A 23,069-nucleotide genomic window follows, 5' to 3' on the forward strand; every position below is an offset into this window, starting at 1 on the left:
AGAGAAAAGAACAGAAAAAAGGGCAAAAAAGAAAGTAAGAAAAAGTAATTCGATTTTGCGTAGAAAAACTCGGCGGAATATTTTTTTGTTTCTAGAATTTATTTTTTTTTTATTTGTTCTTATTTTTTTTATATTTTTAAAAGGAACAATTCAATATACTTCACTCAAAAGTTAATAGATAAATAAATAAATAAATAAATAAACAAATGGGCAAATAAATAAATAATGAAGTGTGAAACGTTACGAAAGAATTGTTTTGGGGAAGGGGGAGAACCATATGTAGGGCAGCAGCGACGACACTGTCAGCATCGTAACGCGTGCGCCGAATGTGGGACGTGGATTTAGACATTGGAGATGTACTGGAATACGGCTGCTGCGCTAACGTCCTGGATTTTCCCCTACTGGCACAGATTTACGGAGTCTCCTCCATTATGACGAACATATTCTCGAACGTCCCATTATATATTTTAAAGTAATGAAAGATCACAGTTAGAATCACGGTTTCTCTCCCCTCACAAAATTTTATTAAAAAGAAAAAAGAAATCATTATATATACGTTTCTACTTGTATTTATTTATTTTTATTTATTCATTCATTTATGTATTTATTTATTTTTTTTTCTACCTTTCTTCTTTCTTATTCTCGAACGTCCCATTATACATTTTAAATTAATGAAAGATCACAGTTAGAGTCACGGTTTTTTTCCCCACACGAAATTTTATTAAAAAGAAAAGGGAAATCATTATATATACATTTCTACTTGTATTTATTTATTTTTATTTATTCATTTATTTATATATTTATTTATTTATTTTTTCTACTTTTCTTCTTTCTTTCCCTTGTTTCTTTTTCTTTTTTTTTTCCCCTCTTCTTCTTTAAGGTCCCGTCGAATTATTTTAAAGAAACGATTTTCATGAACTCGACGACAACTCCAACGTCGTATCGAACACTTAACGTTAATTTAATCGACAAAAAAAAAAGAAATTAACAAAAAGAAAATTAAGTAAGAATTACGAATTACAAAAAATCACTTGAATGAATCTGTCGTGTCGTAGCTGTAATATTACTACAGATTTAGGTTCATAATCAAGGTTGGGATATATTTATAATAACGCGATGATTAATTAAGCTTAAACGAGCTTAATAATTTAAGATTAACATGTCATAATGGTTCCGCTGTTATATTATATTATATATCCCTCCTCAACGACACCCGCACCCACTCTCCACTCTCTCCCCCCCAAAGAGAGCTTCTTCTCGATTTCTACTGTTCCAGGAAAAGAGGAGGAAAGGATCATGTTCCAGCAGATGCAGTCGTTGGCCCAGAAGCAGGTCCTTAAACTATTTCTAACCATGCCGGCATAATCATATGCATATATATAAATACGATATATATATACATATATATATAAATATATATACATATATATTTAAATATATATACATATATATAAATATATATACACATATATATATATATATATAAATATTATATTATATACATATCACTTTTTCACTTGATCGAACGATCGTGTCTCGCTCGTAACGCGTGTCTGAAAACGTACTGTGTATTCGTGTATATGTATAAATGACAGATAGTCACAGAGAGAGAGAGAGAGAGAGAGAGAGAGAGAGAGAGAGAGAGAGAGAGAGAGAGAGAATGAAAGAGAGAAAAAGAGAGAGAGAAAGAAAGAGAGAGAAAGACAGTGAAAGAAAGAGAGAGAGAGAGAGAGGGAGAGAGAGAGAGGGAGAGAGAGAGGGAGATAAACATATACACGTATATAGGTACCTCATTATTAAAATTCATAAAATTATTGAAACACGCGTTTGCGCGATATCACATCTTCGCTATGTTGTAATACGTAGTTGCTTGCACGTAGAAAGTGAGTTCAATTTGCGCTGCCAGTGGCTTCACTTCTCTATCCCGTGTTGTGTATCCACACGCTTTTGAAACTCGTAACAAATTCCCTAAACAACCATCGTAATATACTAATATATATTCGATATATATATATCGCGGGTTCGCGGGAGGAACATGTGAACAGAACAAAAAAAAGAAAAAGATAGAAACGAAAAAATTATGTTTACATATATACATATATATAAAACAAATGAAACGACAAATCGATTGATATATAAAATATATATATGAAAAAAAAAATAAAAAAATAAAAATAAAAGAGGAACACACACAAGACGAATCAGCACGTACATATTATACGGAGACAATATTCGTGTTTTCTTGAGATGATGATTGTTCGAATTCAAGAAAAGGAAAAGAAAGAGAAGAAAAATAGTCAGAAAGGAAAGAGAAAAGAAAAAATATGTTAATGACTATAATTAACATAGATTAAATATCCTTTTCGAATCTTTGCTACGGACAACAAAATGTCATCGAGCCACGCGTTTCCCGTTTTCTTTTCTTTTTTTTTATCCTATTCGTCCTACTTCTTTTTTTCTTCGTACTTCTCGAACGTTAACTCGACACACTCACGGCGTGTACTTGGATTATTTATATTATGTAATATACATATATTATGTATTATTTTCTTTCAAGATTCAAAACACATACGTTTTTGAGGCACAGATCATATATATATATATATATATATATATATATATATATATGTATATTTATATATGCGCACGTATATGTACACATACTTTGTCACACTATATTTTCACAAAAGCATATATATATATATTATTATACTCTTGTATTCTTTCCACGCGGTCGTATTCTAACGACTGCAACGACACCTCGTTGCTAGATGCGTTCGAGAATTCGCGCCATATTTTTCCGATTTATTTTTATTTATTCGCCATTCGTTTTCTTCTTAAAGGAATTCTTTTTCCGATAATATCCTTTATGGTTCTAAAAAATATCGTAACACATTTATCGATCAATTAGTTTTCTGAATTTTAACGTTATTATTATTATTATTATTATATATATATATATATATATATATATATATATACATATATATAATAATTATTTATTAGTAAAAAATATTTATAAAATTGATATAAAAAATGTCAATGATCATGAAAATGATCCAAGTAATATATTTTTCGTTTTATGAAATATTTTTTGATGTTTATCTTGGAATTATTGAAAAAAAAAGAAAAAAGAGGAAAAAACGAAGAAAGGGAAAAATATTTTCTTAAAAAAGTATTTGCGTTATATTTATTCGCGTGGACTATGAGAGATCGTTCATTTTTCAACTTAAAAAAAAAATTTTGAATACACCGTGTGAGAACAAAAGAAGAGTGGCTAAATTTTTACTTTGCGATTAAACAACTTTTATTATAGCCAACTAGCAGTGACATAAGAGGAAATAATAAAAGTAAAAAAAAGAAAAGAATGTGGTTGGCAAAATTTATCGAAATTTATTGAAGCGGATTGGTCGTCAGTTCGTAAAAACATTGAATCGAATTTCGAAAGACATTACGTCATCATTTAGTTTGACATATTTTTTTTTAATCGCGTTATTACAAAAAAAAATGATTTTGCGGATTCTCGATTGCATTGCAACGTGCATACATATTGCTTCCTCTCTTTAGAAATTTCCACTGCCGTTGCTCTGCCTATTATTATATCACATATAGCGATAAACGTTTATTGTACGACATATTATATGTACGTACATCCTTATTATATATATATATATATATATAAATATATATATATATATATGTGTGGATATGTATATATATATATATGTATATATATACATATATGTAGGTATATGTATATATATATAAAACGTCGTCAGTTCATCGTTCAGCATTGTTGAACGAACCTACCTCTAATGCCTCTCTCTCTCTATAAATATATATGTTATATATATTATATATATATATATATATTATATATATTATATATATTATATATATATTATATATATATATATTTCATATATATAATATTACATATATTATTTATATATATACATATATATTATATATATTTATATATATGCGTATATATATATGTATATATACGCACACATATATACACATTATATACATATATATACATATATATACATGTATATACATATATACATATATGATGGATATATCATATATATATATGATATATATATATATATGATATATATATATATATATATATATATATATATATATATATATATGACTCCTTGTAATTCGTGTAATTCGTCTTGTCTTTATAGAAGAAATCATAGCGCTGTGTTCTCCGGCACCATTCACGTCTTCTATAGACTGGCCTCGTTTTACGTTTTCTCTCTAGATAACCCCATTCTTTGTCCCCGCACAGAGATGCGAAGTCGCTCTTTCCCTCGAGTACTCGCAACTAAGAACGCGACTATTTCTGCTCTCTTTTTCTATTTCTTTTTCTTTTTTTTATTTTTTTATTTGTTTTTTTTTTTATTTTTTTATTTTTTTCTTCTTTTTTCTATTCCATAGATTTCTAGAATTAGTGATGAACTTCTAAAAGATGCATGTGTCAATTGATTAGTTTCCAACACATATATTTCCAACCAATTTCGAATAGATAATGTGTTTAAATGTTTATTAATTGTTGTTAATTAAAGAAAAAGAAAAATAGAGAGAAAAGAAACAAAACTGAAATTTATTCTAGAAATTGGTGGCAATAAATGTGTTGAACGATCATCGTCTTTTAGATCAAATAAACGTTCCCATCGTGATTTAGGACATATGTACGTACTTATCTATGTATAATAGCTTGATGAGTGGTTAACATCTGTAGTGCGTTTCGAAATCATTAAGTAGTATCGGCATGTGTCACTAATGTTTTTCTTAGATAAATATTGAAGTAATTATCGTGTATCATATATAGTTAGCGTACTGATTGAAAAAAAAAGGAAAAAGAAGAAGTCTACATCTTGATTCATCCCTTTGCACTATATCGTTCTGATAAAAAAAAAAGCTGTTACAAAAGAAAATAAAGAAAATTAAAACAAAGATAAAAACAAAGAAACGAGACAAAAGAGACAAATTACAGAACAATTGCGGCGAATGATGATGATGATGATTATTATTATTACTATTATTATTATTATTATTATTATTATTATTATTATTATTATTATTATTATTATTATTATTATTGTTATTTCTCTTATTATTATTATTATTATTATTATTATTATTATTATTATTATTATTATTATTATTATTATTATTATTATTGTTAATAAGCCGAATCATAGAGGGCTTTTAAGGAAAATTCGATGATTGACATCAACGAAGACGGAGCGACGTCGCATCCACCATATTTTATTCGATCCTTTTCGCATACTCTCTATGTGTGTTGCCTATTAGAACCTAGGATTTAGATGTGAGACGCGTCTACGTTGCTTGCGTGACATTTCTACGAACAAACTATAATCAAAGAAATATAAACAACCAATTGAATAATAAAACGAGGAGCTTAAGAACTCGAAGAAAAAATTCTCGGATAATCTTCGAGCATGAGCCTGACAAAATAGCACCGTGTTCTTCTTCAACATTACGATTTGTTTATCTACTTATGTTACATACATATGTATATCCTGAGTATTTTTTAACATACGATATTTATTTGATTTTCTTTTACTTTCTTTTTCTTCCTCTCTCTCTCTCTCTCTCTCTCTCTCTCTCTCTCTCTCTCTCTCTCTCTCTCTCTCTTTTTCTCTTTCTCTCTCTCTCCCTCTCTTTTTCTCTCTATTTTTATCTTTCTTTCTTTTTCTTTCTTTCCACTTTTTATTTTTTTTATTTTTTATATTTTTATCTTATATCCATCTCTTTCTTTCACATTTCTTTTTTGCCTATTCATTTTGTGTATCTTTCGATCTATCTTCATCTTTCTTTTTCTCATTCTTTCTCTCTCCCTGTCTTTTTTTCTTCCTTTTTTCCCTTACTTTATTTCTTTTTTTATTTTTTCAATTCTTCTGCACGTACAAACAACGTGATATACGTCTCGACCGCGGTTATACGCTTTCTCTTTCTCGCGTCGCATTTAACGTTCTTCTAAGGTATTATATATATATATATATATATATATATATATATGCCGTGACGAGTGTGTGTGTGTATTTAACGAACGCGGCAATAATTCAAACCATCGATTTCACTTGACTTTTGTACGTTCGATTTTGCACCGAAAAGCACCAGGCCTGTCTTCATATTGTTCACTTTTCATATTGCGCTAAAATCGTAGTAGCACGAGCATTGTGTCACATTATCCAAATCCTCCTTCGATTCTTCTAATTCTATTTCTACTTCTTCTACTTCTACTTCTATTTCTTCTTCCTTTCTTTTCTTTTATTCTTCTTCTAGTTTTTATTTTTCTTCTCTCTTCTTCTTACTTCTTCTTCTTCTTTTCCTTTTTTTTCTTTTTCTTCTTCCATTTTTCCTCTATCGTATCAAACCTATCTAATGATCCATTACAATTTCAAATCCTTTTCAAAATTCTTTTGTAATTGACATACTTCATTCCAACGCAATATTTTTTATTTACCGAAAAAAAAAATTTTCATAGATGGAAAGTTATCGTTTGATATAAATATCGTAGTTTCCAGTTACCATTGCTATCATTTCGAAAAGAAATTAGCGTATTTCTTTCGTTATCATATTAAATCATTTACGATAATAATTTTCGCATTTAACCGATTGAGTCGTTTTCTTTTTCTCTTTTCCTTTTTTTTTTTTTTTTTTTTGGACATTCAGAAAGAAAAATGTCCTTAGACGTTCTTTCATCGAAGTTTATTTCGAACAAAATCACATTCATTATATACTACGATATGATAATAATTAGAAAGAAAATAATTGTAAAATGTCGCGAGCATTCTAAAACGAAGAAAAAAAACGAAACAAAAGAATTGTAATTCTAGAGAAATATCGAAGTATGTCAAAAACAATATCCACTCATTCCACGTACAAAGGCATGTACCGAATTCCTTAAAAGGAGACCAAATATCAATGAGAATCACCAATTGTCTATTTTCCTGCTCCCCTCTGTTCTAACAAGAACCAAAAAAAAAATATTAAATCATGAGTCCAGTGCGCAAAACCCACAGGATTTTTCTCTTTGTCTATCTCTCTTTTTGCATCTTGCGTATGATCCAAATATATATATATATAAAAAAAAAAAGAAAAAAAGAAAAAAGAAAATTGTTTATGAAAAAACAAAAAAAATTTATGACGGGACGAGACGACGACGAGGACGCGGAAAAAGGGGGGGATTGGACGATTTGTATCGTAGATAAAACCGAAATACGTACGTTTGAACCCAAAAAAAAATTAATAATAAAAGAAATTAAAAAAGAATACAAAAAGTATCTATATATATACCATACTATATTATATATATATACATATATAAAGTATTTCTCATATATGATAAAGGCAGAGTTAATTAAGAACAAAAACATATGCGCTGTGATTGGAATGCGTGGAATGAGCTGCTTTGGATGTGTAGGTGGTAAAAAGACGTTAGCAATCCTCACAGGGGAATATCTCGCCCGCATCCGCCCCTTCGTCACTTACCCTGTTAAACAACTACTACTACTATTACTATTACTATTACTATTACTATTACTATTACTACTACTACTACTACTATTACTCCTACTATTACTACTATTACTAATACTACTACTACTACTACAGTAATCACCACCACCATCACCACTACCACCACCACCACAATCACAACTATCACCATCACTCATCATCACCAGTATAACCATCAACATCGACACAACATCGATTGCCATCGCCATCGTCATTTTCGTTTATATTCCTTCAGGGAAAAAAAAATATATATGGGAAAGAAAAAAGAATAGAGAGGAACCCCACGAACGACTACGATTAATTACGATTTTAACAGGTACACTAAAAGACACGTCAAATTTTTTTCTTTGTTTTTCTTTTTCCTTTGCCACCCCCTTGCACAAGAAAAAAAAACAAGGGAAATAAAAAGAATTACAATTCGACGCAACGCGCGCGAGTTACGGTGATGTTTTTTCTGTTGGGTAAACGAGGAAATAAAAAAAGAATTTATTTTCGGGTTTAGAAAAGAGAGCCGTCGCTTTTTCTCTTTCTTTCTTCTTTTTTTTTTTCTTTTTTACAAAAGCGACGAATTTTCTCCTCCCCCTTCATTCGCTTTAAATCGATTTGAGATGCAAATTTCGTTTGGCTAAATTGCGATCTTTTTTTTCTATTTGTTTTTCTTTTTTATATTTATATATACCTACATATATATATATATATATTTTCTTCTTTTCGTCGGTCCTTTTTTTACACTTAACAAAATCATCGTCACCACGAAATTATTTAGAAAGACAAATAAAAACGTAGAGAAGTAAATTAATATCATAAATTACATTACGATCGCATATCCCGTTTTAGTAGAACAAGACGTGTATACTTAAGCTTTGAAAAGATATCTATATAAAGGGGTGTACAAACCTGCCCAAGTGATCCTACCTTTTGGAAAACCACGGTATGTATATCATGTTATCGCGGAAACTCGAGCCAAAGGTCACGCGATAATAATGACATTGACATTCGTCTAATATAAACGTCGACAATTCGAACGACCTTACCTTAATTATGTTAGCACAGCCGTTAATTATTATTTTTCCGATCACTTCTAAAATTACTAGACTCTTCAGTTATGTCATATTATCCGTGTAATATTTGTCAAATTAAAAAATAAAAAAATAAAAAAAAGGAAAAAAGAAAAAAAAAGAAGGAAAATAGAAACGTGAAATCTCCTTTAAATTTACGTACAAAAATCACGTCACTCATTCGCGATATTTTTGGCTCGGCAAAGAAAAAATGAATAACTAAGAGAAAAATCTTTGCGATATGTCCCTCTTTGACGATAATTCACATAGTGTGTGTATATATATACATATATATATATACATATATATATATATATATATGTTACACACAGTATATATACATATATATATATATATATATATATATATATATATATATGTGTATATATACTAATACATGTTCATAAATTTTAAAATCAACATCGTATACGAATCCATATAACAGAAATATTTTCAACCTCTATTTCTTTATTTGCCTATCTCACGTATACATATATAAATATATGTATATACATACATATGCATATACATATACATATACGTGTATATATATGCATATATATAATATATATATATATATACACTACATATATATATGTATGTATATATATACACTACATATATATATATATATATATATATATATGTATATATTACATATGCACTAGCTTGAACATTTTTCTCTTAATCATTTAATTTCTCCACTGTGTAATTCACTGAATGTAACATATCCAATTATTGTATACTCTCTCTTCTCGTTCTTGTACGCCTCAGACACGTTCTTGCCCATCACGACTTACCACTATCATCGCCGATCGTCGTTATCGATGCGCGAGCAACGGGACGGTCCGAAAGTCGTCAAGTCGCGTCAAGGCGAGCCGATTCCAGGCCCAAGGGAGGACTTTGCGACTGTTTGGCACCGACCTGATGCGTCATGCGATTATACGACGTCGTTCTCCTCGCGTAATCTACTGTCTTATCCTCTACCATTAAACTTACACATTCGCCATAGCATTTTTATTATCAATCATAGTCGCCCGTGCTCGTACGATGCGTACGATCCTACAGTATTATAATCTTTTTTCTGTTTTTTTTTTTATTTGAAAAAATAAAAGTAATAAAGAAGGAAAATTCGATATCATAATACTCGATGTTTCGTTTGTTCCTAGAAATTTTTTCTTTTTTTCTTCTTTTACGATTAAAACCTGATCTTATTTTTCATTCACGTTAATCCTCTATACGCAAGAATTTTTGTGTGCCTCCATTAATATAATTATGTAAAGTAAAGAGTAATAATCGTATTATCTCGATAAATAAATATCGTTTTTACATAACGTATACTCACGTACTCGAGATATACGATAAGATTAATATACTTACCTTGGCTCTAGTGTTATAATTAATCTTTATCGTGACATAATTTTTTCTTTTTCTTTTTTTATGTTTATTACAAAAAATTGATATAATACGAAAAAGATCAGCGTCTGATTATAGAAAATATAAATTGGTCTAACAACTCGTGGCAAATATATTATAAAAAATGTATATACATACATGGCTCGACTTGTCTGATCTTTTTTTAATCTAATATTTTTTTCTATCTGAATCTAATTTTTTTAACATTTAATAATAAATTATGTAACATAAAAATTGGAGTAAAATTTATGATTATATCACATAATCGTAATATAATAAATAGACATAACTTATCTTTTCTTTTTTAAATATTAACATTTGAGATACAAACTAACAGAACTAAAAACACTGATATAGATAGTTCTCTTAAATAAAACAAACGTAATACGATTTTAAAAAGTACAGATAAAAATCTGAAGATATAACTTCAAAGAGGATTACGTGAAGATTTATAGAGGATTAATCGTTGTAATATCGCCTAATAACTAAAGAATAGAAAATTTATTTAATATATTTTGATCGAATCGAAAGATTTTTTTGATAATCAAATCAAATCAAATCAAATCAGTAATATTATATCGTTTTCATCTTGCGAGCACTTGTAACGACATTCTCAGCTCAGCACACGCAAACAACTCAAGCAGATGCGTATTCCCGACTTATTTTGATATTCATAATAATCGTTCAATACCGATCTAAATCTAAATTTGATCCGGTCAAATAAATCAATTTATTTTAATCAATGTAAAGAAACAAAGAAATGAGATATCAATTCTCCGGATTAACGTTTATTGGTCTAACGTCTCGCGAATGCGTATCTCTTTAAACACTTAACATTCAGTCGACGAAATATCTTGTCCATGTGAAGTGAGAGCGTTTCGAGGAGTAACATACGACGATAATAATTTATTATTGTTGTTATTATGAATTATACATTATATATAGTATATATGAGGACCATGGGTAAAATCGGAATATGTGAAAAGGAAAAGAAAAAAGAAAAAATAGGGAGAAGAAAAAAAAATAAATAAAAGAATCGACATAAAAAATGAAAAAAATAACTGTGATACTTGCGCTTAACATTATGCGTAATTAATTACAGTGAATAAATGATTAGGATAAAAATTATTTTCGTTAGATGACAAAAACTTGGTTGGTTGTTAGGGGTTCGAGTGGGGGAAGATGTTCGAGATGTACGGGGAAAATAAAAAATGGAATGGTATATATAAATATGTCTACATTTTAGTAGTTGATTGAAGAAAAATTAAAACGATTTCATCGAAACGCTGCGCGCAGTTATATGGACAATGATGTCGGCCGTACGTCGCGGTGGGCGAAAGAACTGCGACGGCGCCCGGCGTCCGGAAGAGGATCCGCGTTTCAATAAATAAAATCGTCAGCCAGCAAAGAAACAAAGAAATAAAAAGAGAGAGAGAGGGAGAGAGGGAGAAAGAGAGAGAGAGAGGAAGAGTGGATAAAAAATATATATATATACATAACTTTCAAAGAAATATTAATGAAGGCCGATACGCGATCTTTTATTGAAAAAAAAAGAAAAGAAAAGAAAAAGATCTAAAGTATTTATCTCGCCGTACAAATCAATCGACACTTTTCAAGGAACGAAACTTAAGAATAGACGAGAGAGAAAGAGAGAGAGAGAGAGAGAAGGAAACAAAGAGAAAAAATAAGAGGGGAAAGACAAAATAAGAACATTGTAGAAAAGAGAGAGAAAGAGAGAAAGAGAGAGAGAGAGTAAAAAAGAAAAGAAAATGGAGAAAAAATACCTAGAAATACCTAAAATAGTAAAGAGTAATATTAAATGAAAATTGGAAAATGAAGGATTATTGGAAGCTCGGCGAAACGTCGCTTTTCTTTCGTCAACCGGGACGCCATACCGGTGCAAAGTTCGCTTCCTCGAGGCTGTCCGAATAATATTAATCGAAAATGTCCAAGTGGGAAAAAAAACTTAGTAATTGATGATTAGAGATGATCAGGCCAATAAATAGAACGGATATAGAAGAGAACAGGAAAGACGAAGGGACAATCGGACAGCCTCGTGTCCTTAGCGGAGGAGCACCCAGCGAACGCGATCAACAAAACTATCATCTCATCTAAATATATATATGTGTGTGTATATATATATATATATATATATATAATATATTATAATATAATATACAACTACATATTCGACATCGAAACGAATATAAAAAAAAATCGGAATCCGACAATTACAACAACAAAAACCGCACAAAACAGACAAATACAACAAAAGTAAAAAAAGTACAAAAATTAATATAAAAAAAAAAGTAAAAAGTAACGAGTTAGACTAAAAAAATAAAAAAATAAAAAAATAAATAAATAAATAAATAAATAAATAAATAAAAGAACGCCGGTCCTGTGGCCGTGCGAAGAGGAGTTGCAAGTAGAAAGTAAAAAAAAATTAAAAATTAAAAAAAATTCTAAAAAAAAATAAAATAAAGTAAAATAAAAGCGTGGCTCGGTTAGGTCGACGAGGAGTGTAATCGTGCCCCTTTTGTTTCATTGCCTCTGTTATAAAGGAGCTAAAAGAGACGAACGAGACGCTGAAGAGCCTACAGACGAGGTTGGAGCTGGCGTACGCATCGACAGCGTCGTCTGGTGCACCGGTCGCCGGTGGAGGAGCACTCGGAGGGCTAGGTAGCGTATCGTGCGGGGGTACGGGAATCAGCGGTACCGTCCTAGGAGGTAGCGTGGCGGTTCCAGGCGGCGTGCCCGGTAGCACCACCCTGACGGCCATCATGGAGACGAAAGATGCCCGGATACAAACGTTGGAGAAGGAGGTAGCACTATTGGAAACGGAGTTACAGCGTATCAAGGAGTGCGGTGGTAGATTGAGGGAGCAGTTGTTGAAAGCCACCGCCGTGCCAAGCGGCGGTGACATGCAACAGCTTCAACAACAATTTCAGCAGCAACAGCAACAACAACAACAGCAAATACAGCAGCAACAGCAGCAACAACAACAACAACAACAACAATTAGGTTTATCAAATGTCACAAGTGGCGTTACGGGTATCGAGCAACAAGCTCAACAGGGATTGGTGACGGCCTTGGGTGGTCCACAACAGTCCGGCACGTTGGCCCTGGCCAGGGGACCGTCCGTGATGACCTCCCTGGTACCGTACGGTCACTCGTCGTCCACGGCACTAACCACTCCGTTGCTTGCCGGTTCGACAGGTGGGACCTTGAGCGGGAGCAGCGGGGTCGGCATCCTTGGCGGCGGTTCCTCGTGCCTGGCCGGCATCTCGTCGGGCACCACCACTGGCGTGGTCAATCCCTATACCGATCGTTACTCCGATCATCACCTTCATCCCCATCAGCTTCACCATCATCAGCATCACCATCATCATCATCTCCATCAGCAGCAGCAACAACAACAACAGCAGCAGCAACATCAACAGCATCTATTGCAGCAGCACCAGCAACATCAGATCCAGCAGCACTTAAGGCAAATAGAGCCAGCGGCCGCAGGAGCCTTGGCGCTCCATGCCCACACCTTCAACAAACACGACCTGAACTTCAAACGGCAAGTAAGTTTCTTCATCAACAACGTGCGCATCGAAAAGAACGACGCCGTCTAGGGAGGTGGGAGGTGCCGCGCGGAATTTGGACGACACCTTTGATAACCTTTGAACCCTGGCTACCACACGTTGGCTAACACCGTTTCTTCGTTTTCTTCGACGTCCGCTGAGTTCTCTCTCGCGCGCTTCCGCTCGCTCCCCCCGAAACCCCCTCTTCTCTTCGGCTTTTCGAATCTCTACGGAGGAGCATGATGATGATGATGATGATGATGATGATGATGATGATGATGATGATGACGACTGAGTAGCATCTGGAGCATGATCTAACACTTAAGTTTTAAATTATATCGATGACACACACATCGTGCCTGCTCCTCTCTCGTTTCATCGAATTCAAGATATATAAAGGGACGGAGAGAAATTGGAAAACAAAAAGAAAGAAATAGAAAGAGAAAGAAAAAGAGAGAGAGAGAAAGAAAGAAAGAGAGAGAAGGAGAATGAAATACTAACTACTCCCCTTAACGACGAATGCCTGGGAAATAATCGGAAATAATCAATCAAGTCTATCCGATGATATTCCTTCTATATATCTCATATAAAATATGTACAATAAAAAATGAAAGAAAAGAGAGGGGATGGAAACAGAAGGAAGAGAAAAAAAGAAAGAGAAAGAGAGAGAGAGCATCGCTGAGAAGCTGCGTGACGTCGTCGTTGTCGTCGTCGTCGTCGTCGCTTTCACAGATATCGAAGCATCTCGTGGGTCTTCGCCATATATGTCCTATTCCTCCCGATCTTTTCTTCCAATCCAACCGTTATCACTAAACAGTCTTGCCCTCCCCCAAGAACCTGTACCCCTCAAACTCCCCCAAAGAATAAATTGCCTATATCGCTACGAATTGACGAAAAAAAGGCCGATTCTTTGACGAGAGAATAGATATTATCTATAAGACATATACATATATATATAAATATATACATATATATAAGTATATATATATATATATATATATATATATATTATATATTTACGAATTACACACACGCAATATGGAATTGATAAATCCTTTATCTTCTTTTTAACGAAAAGAACATGCTCCTCGAAAGAGTACAAAGTATATATATATATATATATATATATATATATATATATATATATATATATATATATATGTATATATATGTATGTATATGTATATATATGTGTATATATATATATATATATATATATATATATATATATAACGAACGTATATCGAAATAAAGAGTAAAAGAAAGAGAGAGAGGGAGAGAGAGATAGATAGAGAGGAAGACATATTTATTGACTCTTGAATAGATAAAAAAGAAAATGAAGGTTTATTTTTGCGACGAACCTTGAACTTTTAACTAGGACACATTTAGAATTGTCTCTCGTCGAGATAAGCCAAAAAAATATACATATGTATATATGTACATGCATAATACTTTGAAATCTCGTCGATTCGTATCGATTAACGCACGATATCTATACATACGTGCGTTTTTATTGTACAATAATGAGAGGATCTATGTTTATCGTACCTGGTTTGATGTTTTTAATTTTGAAAAGTCGAAAGAATTTTCGATCAACCTCGCTCCACCCTGCCCACCCTAGCCCACCCCATTCCCTCTTCTTTTGAAAAATCTCTAATCGACGATGTTAAGGCGGAAAAGCAGAGTAATTATATTTTTTGAGATGATTCTTTTTTAGATGTTAGTAGATTTTATGGAACGAGTATAACGGGAACCCCGATACCCTTTCCCTTCTAATATGTATACATATATATACGTAGTTATTATATATATACACATACATATATATATATATATATATATATATATATATATGTATATATATATACGTTATAAAGATAAACGCGCTACCGATCGAGGATTTCTTGTATTTAACGTTTCGAGTATGTGTTCGCGATCATCGATCGGTAATTTTCGTGAGTTTTTCCTTCGGGTTTCAAATGATGCGACTCTACTATCATCCATACATTTTGAAGGAGACAAGGTATATCATATATATATATATATATATATATATATATATATATATATATATATATATATATAGATATATATATCTACATATATACATATATACATATATACATATGTTTATATATATATATATATATATATATATACATATATATTGAAGATGCGGGGAGCAATATAAGAAAGATTCAGAAATGTCGGCGCGAGAATATACAGAGGGAGGAGAATTTAATAAAAGGGATTAGAAAAGGTCACACTTTGAGAGAAAGTCAATCAGAAAGTCATATTCGGTAGCTTCTACGTGTAGTCTGTAGAGCCCGAGAATAACTATGCGTACCTTATCACTAGGCCTTAGAGAACGAACAGAAGAGAGTAAAAATAATAATAATAATAAAAAAAAAGAAAATAATAATAATAATAATAGTAAAGAAAAAAACAAAATAAATGAAGATATATAAAGGTGACATCGAGAAGTTTGAAAAAAAAAGCACACAAAAAAAGCAAAAAATATTACGAAAAACAAAAAAAATTAAGAAAAAAAAGAAGAACAGAAAAGGAAAGGAAAAAAACGAAATAAAAAATAGCAAAAAAAAATGCACTGTTGAATATTCTAAGATGTCTATAAATGTTGATACGTTGCGGAAACGCAATCGATGAAAGAATTCTATGAAACAAGTACGTTCGTTCAATTATAAACACATACATACACATATACACACATAAATTCATTCATACATATTTACATACTTAGTATACATAACATATATATAAATATACATGCATATAAAGGCATATATATACAGTAGGAAGAAGTTTACGTGTGACGTTACGTGAACGCATTTGACGCATACATATATAAATACATTACATACATATATATATATACATACATATATCCATATACATACACATAAACATACATACTTACATAAGTAAGGAAAATTAAAATTATAAAGCTTCCAGCTGTATATTTTCGTAGCTCAGAGCAATTTAATCGATCTTCCCCCTGTTAACATTATTTCCCTTGGCTGAGTTAAAAGAGACGCCAAAATGAAAAATCACAGTTTCCTAATATCATCTATTCTTGTTCATACTTAAAGAAAGAAAGAAAGAAAAAAACATGAAAAAAACAAAAAAAAACAAGAAAACCCACGGGCTGTACCTAGATCATAATACACATACACTATCAAACGTTTTCGATTGGTTAATTATAATCCGATTAGATGTTGCCGTTCGTAGGAAACATTATCGCGAAGTATTTTAATCCATCCTCAATCCTCTTCAACCCACATTTTACGAGAAAAATTCGGAGTTCGCGCACATTCTATATTATACATTATATACTTATGTACATATCTATACATATATGCATATATACATACATATATATGTCGTCGTTTCTAACTTTTCTTCTAAAGTGATATAAAAAAAAGTAAAAGAAAAGAAAATCACCGCCGCGGTTGTAATATAATAACGAGTCAACAAGATACGATAATGGGTGGAGGATTTAAAGTTCAAAGAAAAATAGAGAGAGAGAGAAAGAGAGAGAGAGAGAGAGAGAGAGAGAGAGAGAGAGAAAGAGAGATAGAGAGAAAGAGAGAGAAAGAGAGAGAGAGAGAGAGAGAGAAAGAAAAAAGAGAAAAGAAAAAAGTCAATGTATCTCGTATCTCTCGACTCTTACGTTTTATATAATAGATGCATAGAGAACAGATAGATAAATAGATAGATAAATATACATACATACATTCATATATGCATACATTAAATACACACATATATTGTGATTCATGAATTCGTAGAAAGTGATATCGTGTGGTGATCCAGCTGGATATATATATATATATATATATATATATATATATATATATATATATGGATATATCCACATACAGATATAAATTTATAGGACATAATATATGTATATGTTATATCCTAAAAATTTACACCCTTATAGACACATATTGATCCACGTAGGAAAAAATTCTTCCAAAATCGATTTCTCTCAACAGTGGCAACATGTTGTATGACATAAGAAAAATGAAGCACGAGAAACATTCGTATAGAAATTGTTCCCCGATCTCCCCGGGCATCTCTTATCACGAGATATACGACGATCTCGCGCGTGATTAATTTTTGTGAAAAAAAGAAAAAAGAAAAAAAAATAAAAGAAAGAAAGATATAAGAATGACGCAAAAAACAAAACAGGACACAAAAAAAACAAAACAAAATTAAGAAAATACACAAGGAGATAAATCGCAAAATTATTGTTACTTATGTATATCGTTTTCGACGATATTATTCTCGTTAAACTCTGACGACGACGGGAGATCCGAATAAAGAAAAAAAAAAAAAAGAAAGAAAGAGAAAAAAGAGAAAAACAATAAAACAAACGAGACCTTCGAGATTAAAGATTACATGGATGACTGTTAGGAAAAGATAAATGGAAAAATAAAAGTCAAAAAAACGAAAAAGAAAAATAAGAGCAGAGGTATATACAAGAGAAATTAATAATAATAATAATAATAATAATAATAATAATAATAATAATAATAATAATAATAATAATAATAATAATAATAATAATAATAATAATAATAATAATAATAATAATAATAACAATAAAACACAAGCAAAACCTACTTTTTTGTTTTTCCACAACCCCACGGTTTGTCGTCGCATTTCTCTCACTTTTTTCCATAACCATATATATATATACACTCCACCCTTTATATATATATATACATATATAGTATATATATATATATATATATATATAAATATTTTATATACAAAATTGATCCTCCTCCGCAGACTATTGACAGGCTTGGAACCGCAGGTGCTACGAAGAAGGTGCAGCCGGGTACGAATTGTCCACGGAAAATCGTTTTTTATCGTGTTCTCGAAGTGATAAAAAAAGAACGAAAAAAAAAAGAAAAAAAAATAGAAAAAGAAAAAGAAAAAAGAAGGAAAAGGAAACAACATTTTTTTTTGTGAATCAGATGTGAATCCATTTTTTTCTTTTCGTTGAATCTATGCAGTCGACGACTCTTTTTTCTGTGTTGTCTGTTATTTTTCTAATTTCTTCTAATTCTCCTTCTGAAAAAAAAGAAACAAAAAAAAAAAGAAAAGGAATAAAAAAAATGATCTTAAAGAAATAAAAAAAGGATGAAAGAGGGAAGGAAAGAAAGTTTTCATTAATTTTTTATCTCTTTGTATATCAAAGAAAAAGAAAGAAACGAGAAGAGAAAAAAAAGAAAGGAAAACAAAGAAAATTGAGTGAAGAAACATTTGGGAACGTTTCGTTTTTTTTTTTCTTTGTTTCTATTGCGAAATCAACTACCACAACCCCACTTATTTATCAATGGTTATCGTGAAACTTCTTCTTTTGTTTGGTCGTTCGACTCACAAATTTCGCATTTTTTTATTCGCACATCTTCCCGACTTATCCTGTCATCATCATATTCCCTTATATCTCTATCGTCCTACCTCTCCTTATAAAAACCATCACCGTACTATCCTGTCGTCATCCTTGTTAATTCCATTTCCTTTTCGTCTCATCGTTAGTGTCAAAAGAATCATCATATTTCGTTTTCCACTAACGTATTTCAATCGCTAAATTTCACATATGTATTTCACTTCGTTTCTTCTTCGACGCACCACTCGTCACGATATATGGAAGAGATCGTATTTAAAACGTTTAAGTTTTTCGTATTTGTTCTTATTTGTCACTTATCGTGACAAATGTTTCTATCAATCGTAAAGATCAATCACTATCGACGTACATATTATCAATGAATGACGTTATCAACGACGTTAGATAATTAAATATGCTATATTGGTAATCGACGTTAACATACATATATATACGCGAAAATCGTCAACGCGATTTTCATTCCCCTAGCATGTGTGTCATAAACGTTCGAGAGAGATCGAATCGATCGATCATTTAATGATATATTCGTGATAATCGAATTATTGATATAATGGATCGGTATACCCAGGATGTTTTATTTTCTTTTTCTTTTTTTTAAAGAGAAAGAGAGAGAGAGAGAGAGAGAGAGAGAGAGAAAATTATCCTCGTAAAAATTAAATTTTTTTTCTCGAATTCGTTCGGAAGAATCCGAAAAATGTAATATAAAAAATCATTTCCCGTTCATTCAGGATCAAAATCGATTAACATGTTCAAAGCTAATTGATTATTATCAATATCATTATAATTATTATTCTTATTCTTATTATTATTATTATTATTATTATTATTATTATTATTATTATTATTATTATTATTATTATTATTATTATTATTATTATTATTATTATTATCATCGTCGTCGATTCTCTCGAACGATACTCCATGCGAATCATTTATTGTTGCGATGCATGAGAACACCACCGTTTTCCGTTCGTACCGTTTGCATGACGCATGTTTACGCTCGATATATTATGTATTACATACTCAATGCATCCACTCCCCACCCTCACCACCACCTTCATCATCTAGCTGTCATCATCTATCTCGTAAAGCGATTTGCAATTAAGGTAAACGAGAAATATATACAATGTAAAAAAAAAAAAAGAAAAGAAGGAAAAGGAAAAGAACAAAAAAACAAAAAAAAAGAATTAAGAAAAAGAAAAAGAAGAAGGAAAAAAGACAAAATATCCGTGCAGTTCGGTCGATCGCTCGAGATATATCCTCTTTCCTGCTATGATTCTATGTGATTTAGCTCGAAAGATTTCTACGAGATCTATCGCCGATCTAGACAGATATTTCGACTCGTATATCGTTCTACGTCGACCTTTGTAGTAACGATAGCAAAGAGATCGTTTCGTTTGTCCTGCACGTAATTGACTTACATGAATCGTTTTCTTCCGATCAAAAACGATCTATACTTAAATTTAATCAATCTATACTTAAATTTAAAAATTTCCATTTCACCTTTCTCTCAAAGTCTCTTCGTAGATATCAATATTTTTATTTTAATTCTTTTTTTCTTGTTTTTTTTTTTGCGATGTTATAATTCAAGATATTTCTCATTAAAATCGATCAAACGAGATAAAGATTTGAATGCGTTATTAGAATTTGCTTGGAGAAAACAAAAATATCGAACTAGAAATAACGTGATTAAAAAAGAAAATTGAAATAATATAAAAAAATGGAAGAAAAGAAAGAATTGTTGATTCCAAAGAAAAGAAAAGAAAAAATAAATGACTTGGCAGATACGAACCAATGCGATTTCTTTGCCCGTTACAATTTAAATATATTAAGTTATAAATACAATTAGATGTTAAGTTTTATGGTTAAGTTAGCAATTAAGTCAGCAGAGGTTGGTGGTCCCTAACTCCGCAAAATTTTTTCTTCCGTTCGTTCGAAGAATCGACAAAGAAAAAAAAAAAGAAAAAAATTATCAAATCAATAAAAAATCTCTTATCACCAATCAGGATCGTATTAAAATGAGAAATGTTCTCTCTTTCGAATAAAAAAAAAGAAAAAAGATTTTAAATTGTTTTTGTCTCGAAAAAAAAGACAATTAAAGAAATGTTCAAAATCGTCTCGACCTTGATGATTTAAAAGAAAAAAATAATAAAAATAAAAACAAAACAACGAAAGAAACTAAAGAAAAAATAAATGGTAAAATATATCGATGTAATTTGAAAATGTTAAAAATGATCGATAAAATGATCGAACGATGAAAAATAACGACGGAATTGGGTGACCTATGTTGGTTGAGCGAAGCATTATTAAACGTGGTGCCCCCAATATTCTAGCTTTCTGAGGAGGTAAGGATATTCTTCACCCGACAGAGAAGCACTTACAAGTCACGACCCTACTTCCTTCGTTTCCATTTTGCGTGAATCGCAAAACAAACAAACAAACAAACAAACAGATAGACAGACAAACAGACGAAAAGAAACGAACGAAGAAACAAATAAACAAACAAACAAATAAACGAACAAAGTTCCCCGTATTATTACTTAAAAAAAAACAACAAAAAAAAACGTAATACTGAAGTGTGTTTCGATGTTATTTTTGTTCCGTAGTCACTTTCTCTCTCTTTTTCTCTGGTGTGAATCATATATGTTGATCGACTGTTGCCAATAGAAAATCATTCGTGTTATATTATCATTGACTGTTTGCGCTATATATTTTCACATACATACATACACATATACATACATACATATATATATACACTTGTTTGGATATTAATTCTTTCTTTAGAATGCCGGCGACACCCTCGAAGGAATTTAAAATTTAGACTCGATTTAATCCGATGTCTTACTTTCGTGTAAGCTCATTTCTCTCATTTATGTTCTATTTCTCTGTGTATGTATCTCTCTCTCTTTCTCTCTCTCTCTCTCTCTCTCTCTTTTTCTCATTCTTTCTCTTTCTCTCTCTCCCTCTCTCTTTCTTTTTCTCTTTCTCTGTGTATGTATCTCTTTCTCTCTCTCTCTCTCTCTCTCTCTCTTTTTCTCATTCTTTCTCTTTCTCTCTCTCCCTCTCTCTTTCTTTTTCTCTCTCTCTCTCTCTCTCTCTCTCTCTCTCTCTCTCTCTCTCTCTCTCTCTCTCTCTCTCTCTTCTGTATGTGTGCACATATGTATGTTCATATATACAAACATATATATTGTTCCTTATTTTTTTTCTTTCTTTTTGTTTTGTTAAATAATTTTTCTTTCCCTTTCGCCTTCCTTTTTCAAAAGAAGGAGGCTATAGAATTAAATCGACGTTTAAATTTTGAAACCCGTAATGGCGGTGGAACCAACCTTAGTTCGATGTCGTCACGTAGTTTCTCTTTTGTCTCATTCATCAACATCAAACACCAACAACGACAATAACAACAATAACAACAACAAAAAACACAAAAAGAAAAAAAGTCTCGATTTGCGACTACCGATAAAAAAAGGTTGTCCAAAACACATATATCTCATCAATCGATCGCCGACTTCATCATCTGACCCAGTATGTGTGCGTGTGCGTGCGATTTTTTTGCTTTTTTTTTTTTCTTAAAAAATCGTAGACAACCGTTTTCTCTATATCTAGTTTCTCCTTTCTTGCGATAATATAAAGAAAAAATGAAAGACGAAAAAAAAAAAGAAAAAAGACAACAGAAAAAATGATGATGAATAAATAAATGAATAAATAAATAAAAAAAATAAATAAATAAAAAAAGTTAAAACACATAGATCGAATAAAAAAATTATATATATATATATATATATATATATATATATATATATATAAAAGAAAAAAAATTATATATATAGAAGAAAAAAAGGTAAATAGAGAAAACATGTGAACTCGTCATATGATCCTAACGAGAGAGAGAGAGAAAATTTTCATTCCATCCCACTACTCCAGCATCTCTCAACCTTTGTGATCGTAGATAACGATCGGATGGATCGCGAGATGAAATACGCGATTCGACTTATCGTTCGCATTAGCATCTCGTAG

The 23,069-nt window shown here is 31.2% G+C and overlaps 2 protein-coding genes across 3 annotated transcripts in view; both read left to right on the top strand.

The window, feature by feature from the left end:
- LOC124949320 (ELKS/Rab6-interacting/CAST family member 1) overlaps nucleotides 1-23,069 on the top strand; it is a 79,720-nt gene that overhangs the window by 40,673 nt on the left and 15,978 nt on the right. For both annotated transcript variants that reach the window (XM_047494198.1, XM_047494199.1), the window contains exon 4: nucleotides 1,277-1,332. In XM_047494198.1, coding sequence (XP_047350154.1) covers nucleotides 1,277-1,332 — 56 coding nt within the window. The remainder of the gene's footprint in view (nucleotides 1-1,276; nucleotides 1,333-23,069) is intronic.
- On the top strand, nucleotides 12,348-14,725 carry LOC124949322 (DNA N6-methyl adenine demethylase-like). The gene has a single exon (XM_047494201.1). It carries the CDS (start codon nucleotides 12,821-12,823, stop codon nucleotides 13,658-13,660), a length of 840 nt encoding a protein of 279 aa, XP_047350157.1. The 5' UTR covers nucleotides 12,348-12,820; the 3' UTR covers nucleotides 13,661-14,725.

This window comes from Vespa velutina, chromosome 5 (assembly GCF_912470025.1).
Source record: "Vespa velutina chromosome 5, iVesVel2.1, whole genome shotgun sequence".
NCBI lineage: Eukaryota > Metazoa > Arthropoda > Insecta > Hymenoptera > Vespidae > Vespa > Vespa velutina.

Coding starts and splice junctions, on each gene's coding strand:
- LOC124949322 (XM_047494201.1), top strand. CDS start 12,821: ATGGAGACGAAAGATGCCCGGATACAAACGTTGGAGAAGGAGGTAGCA.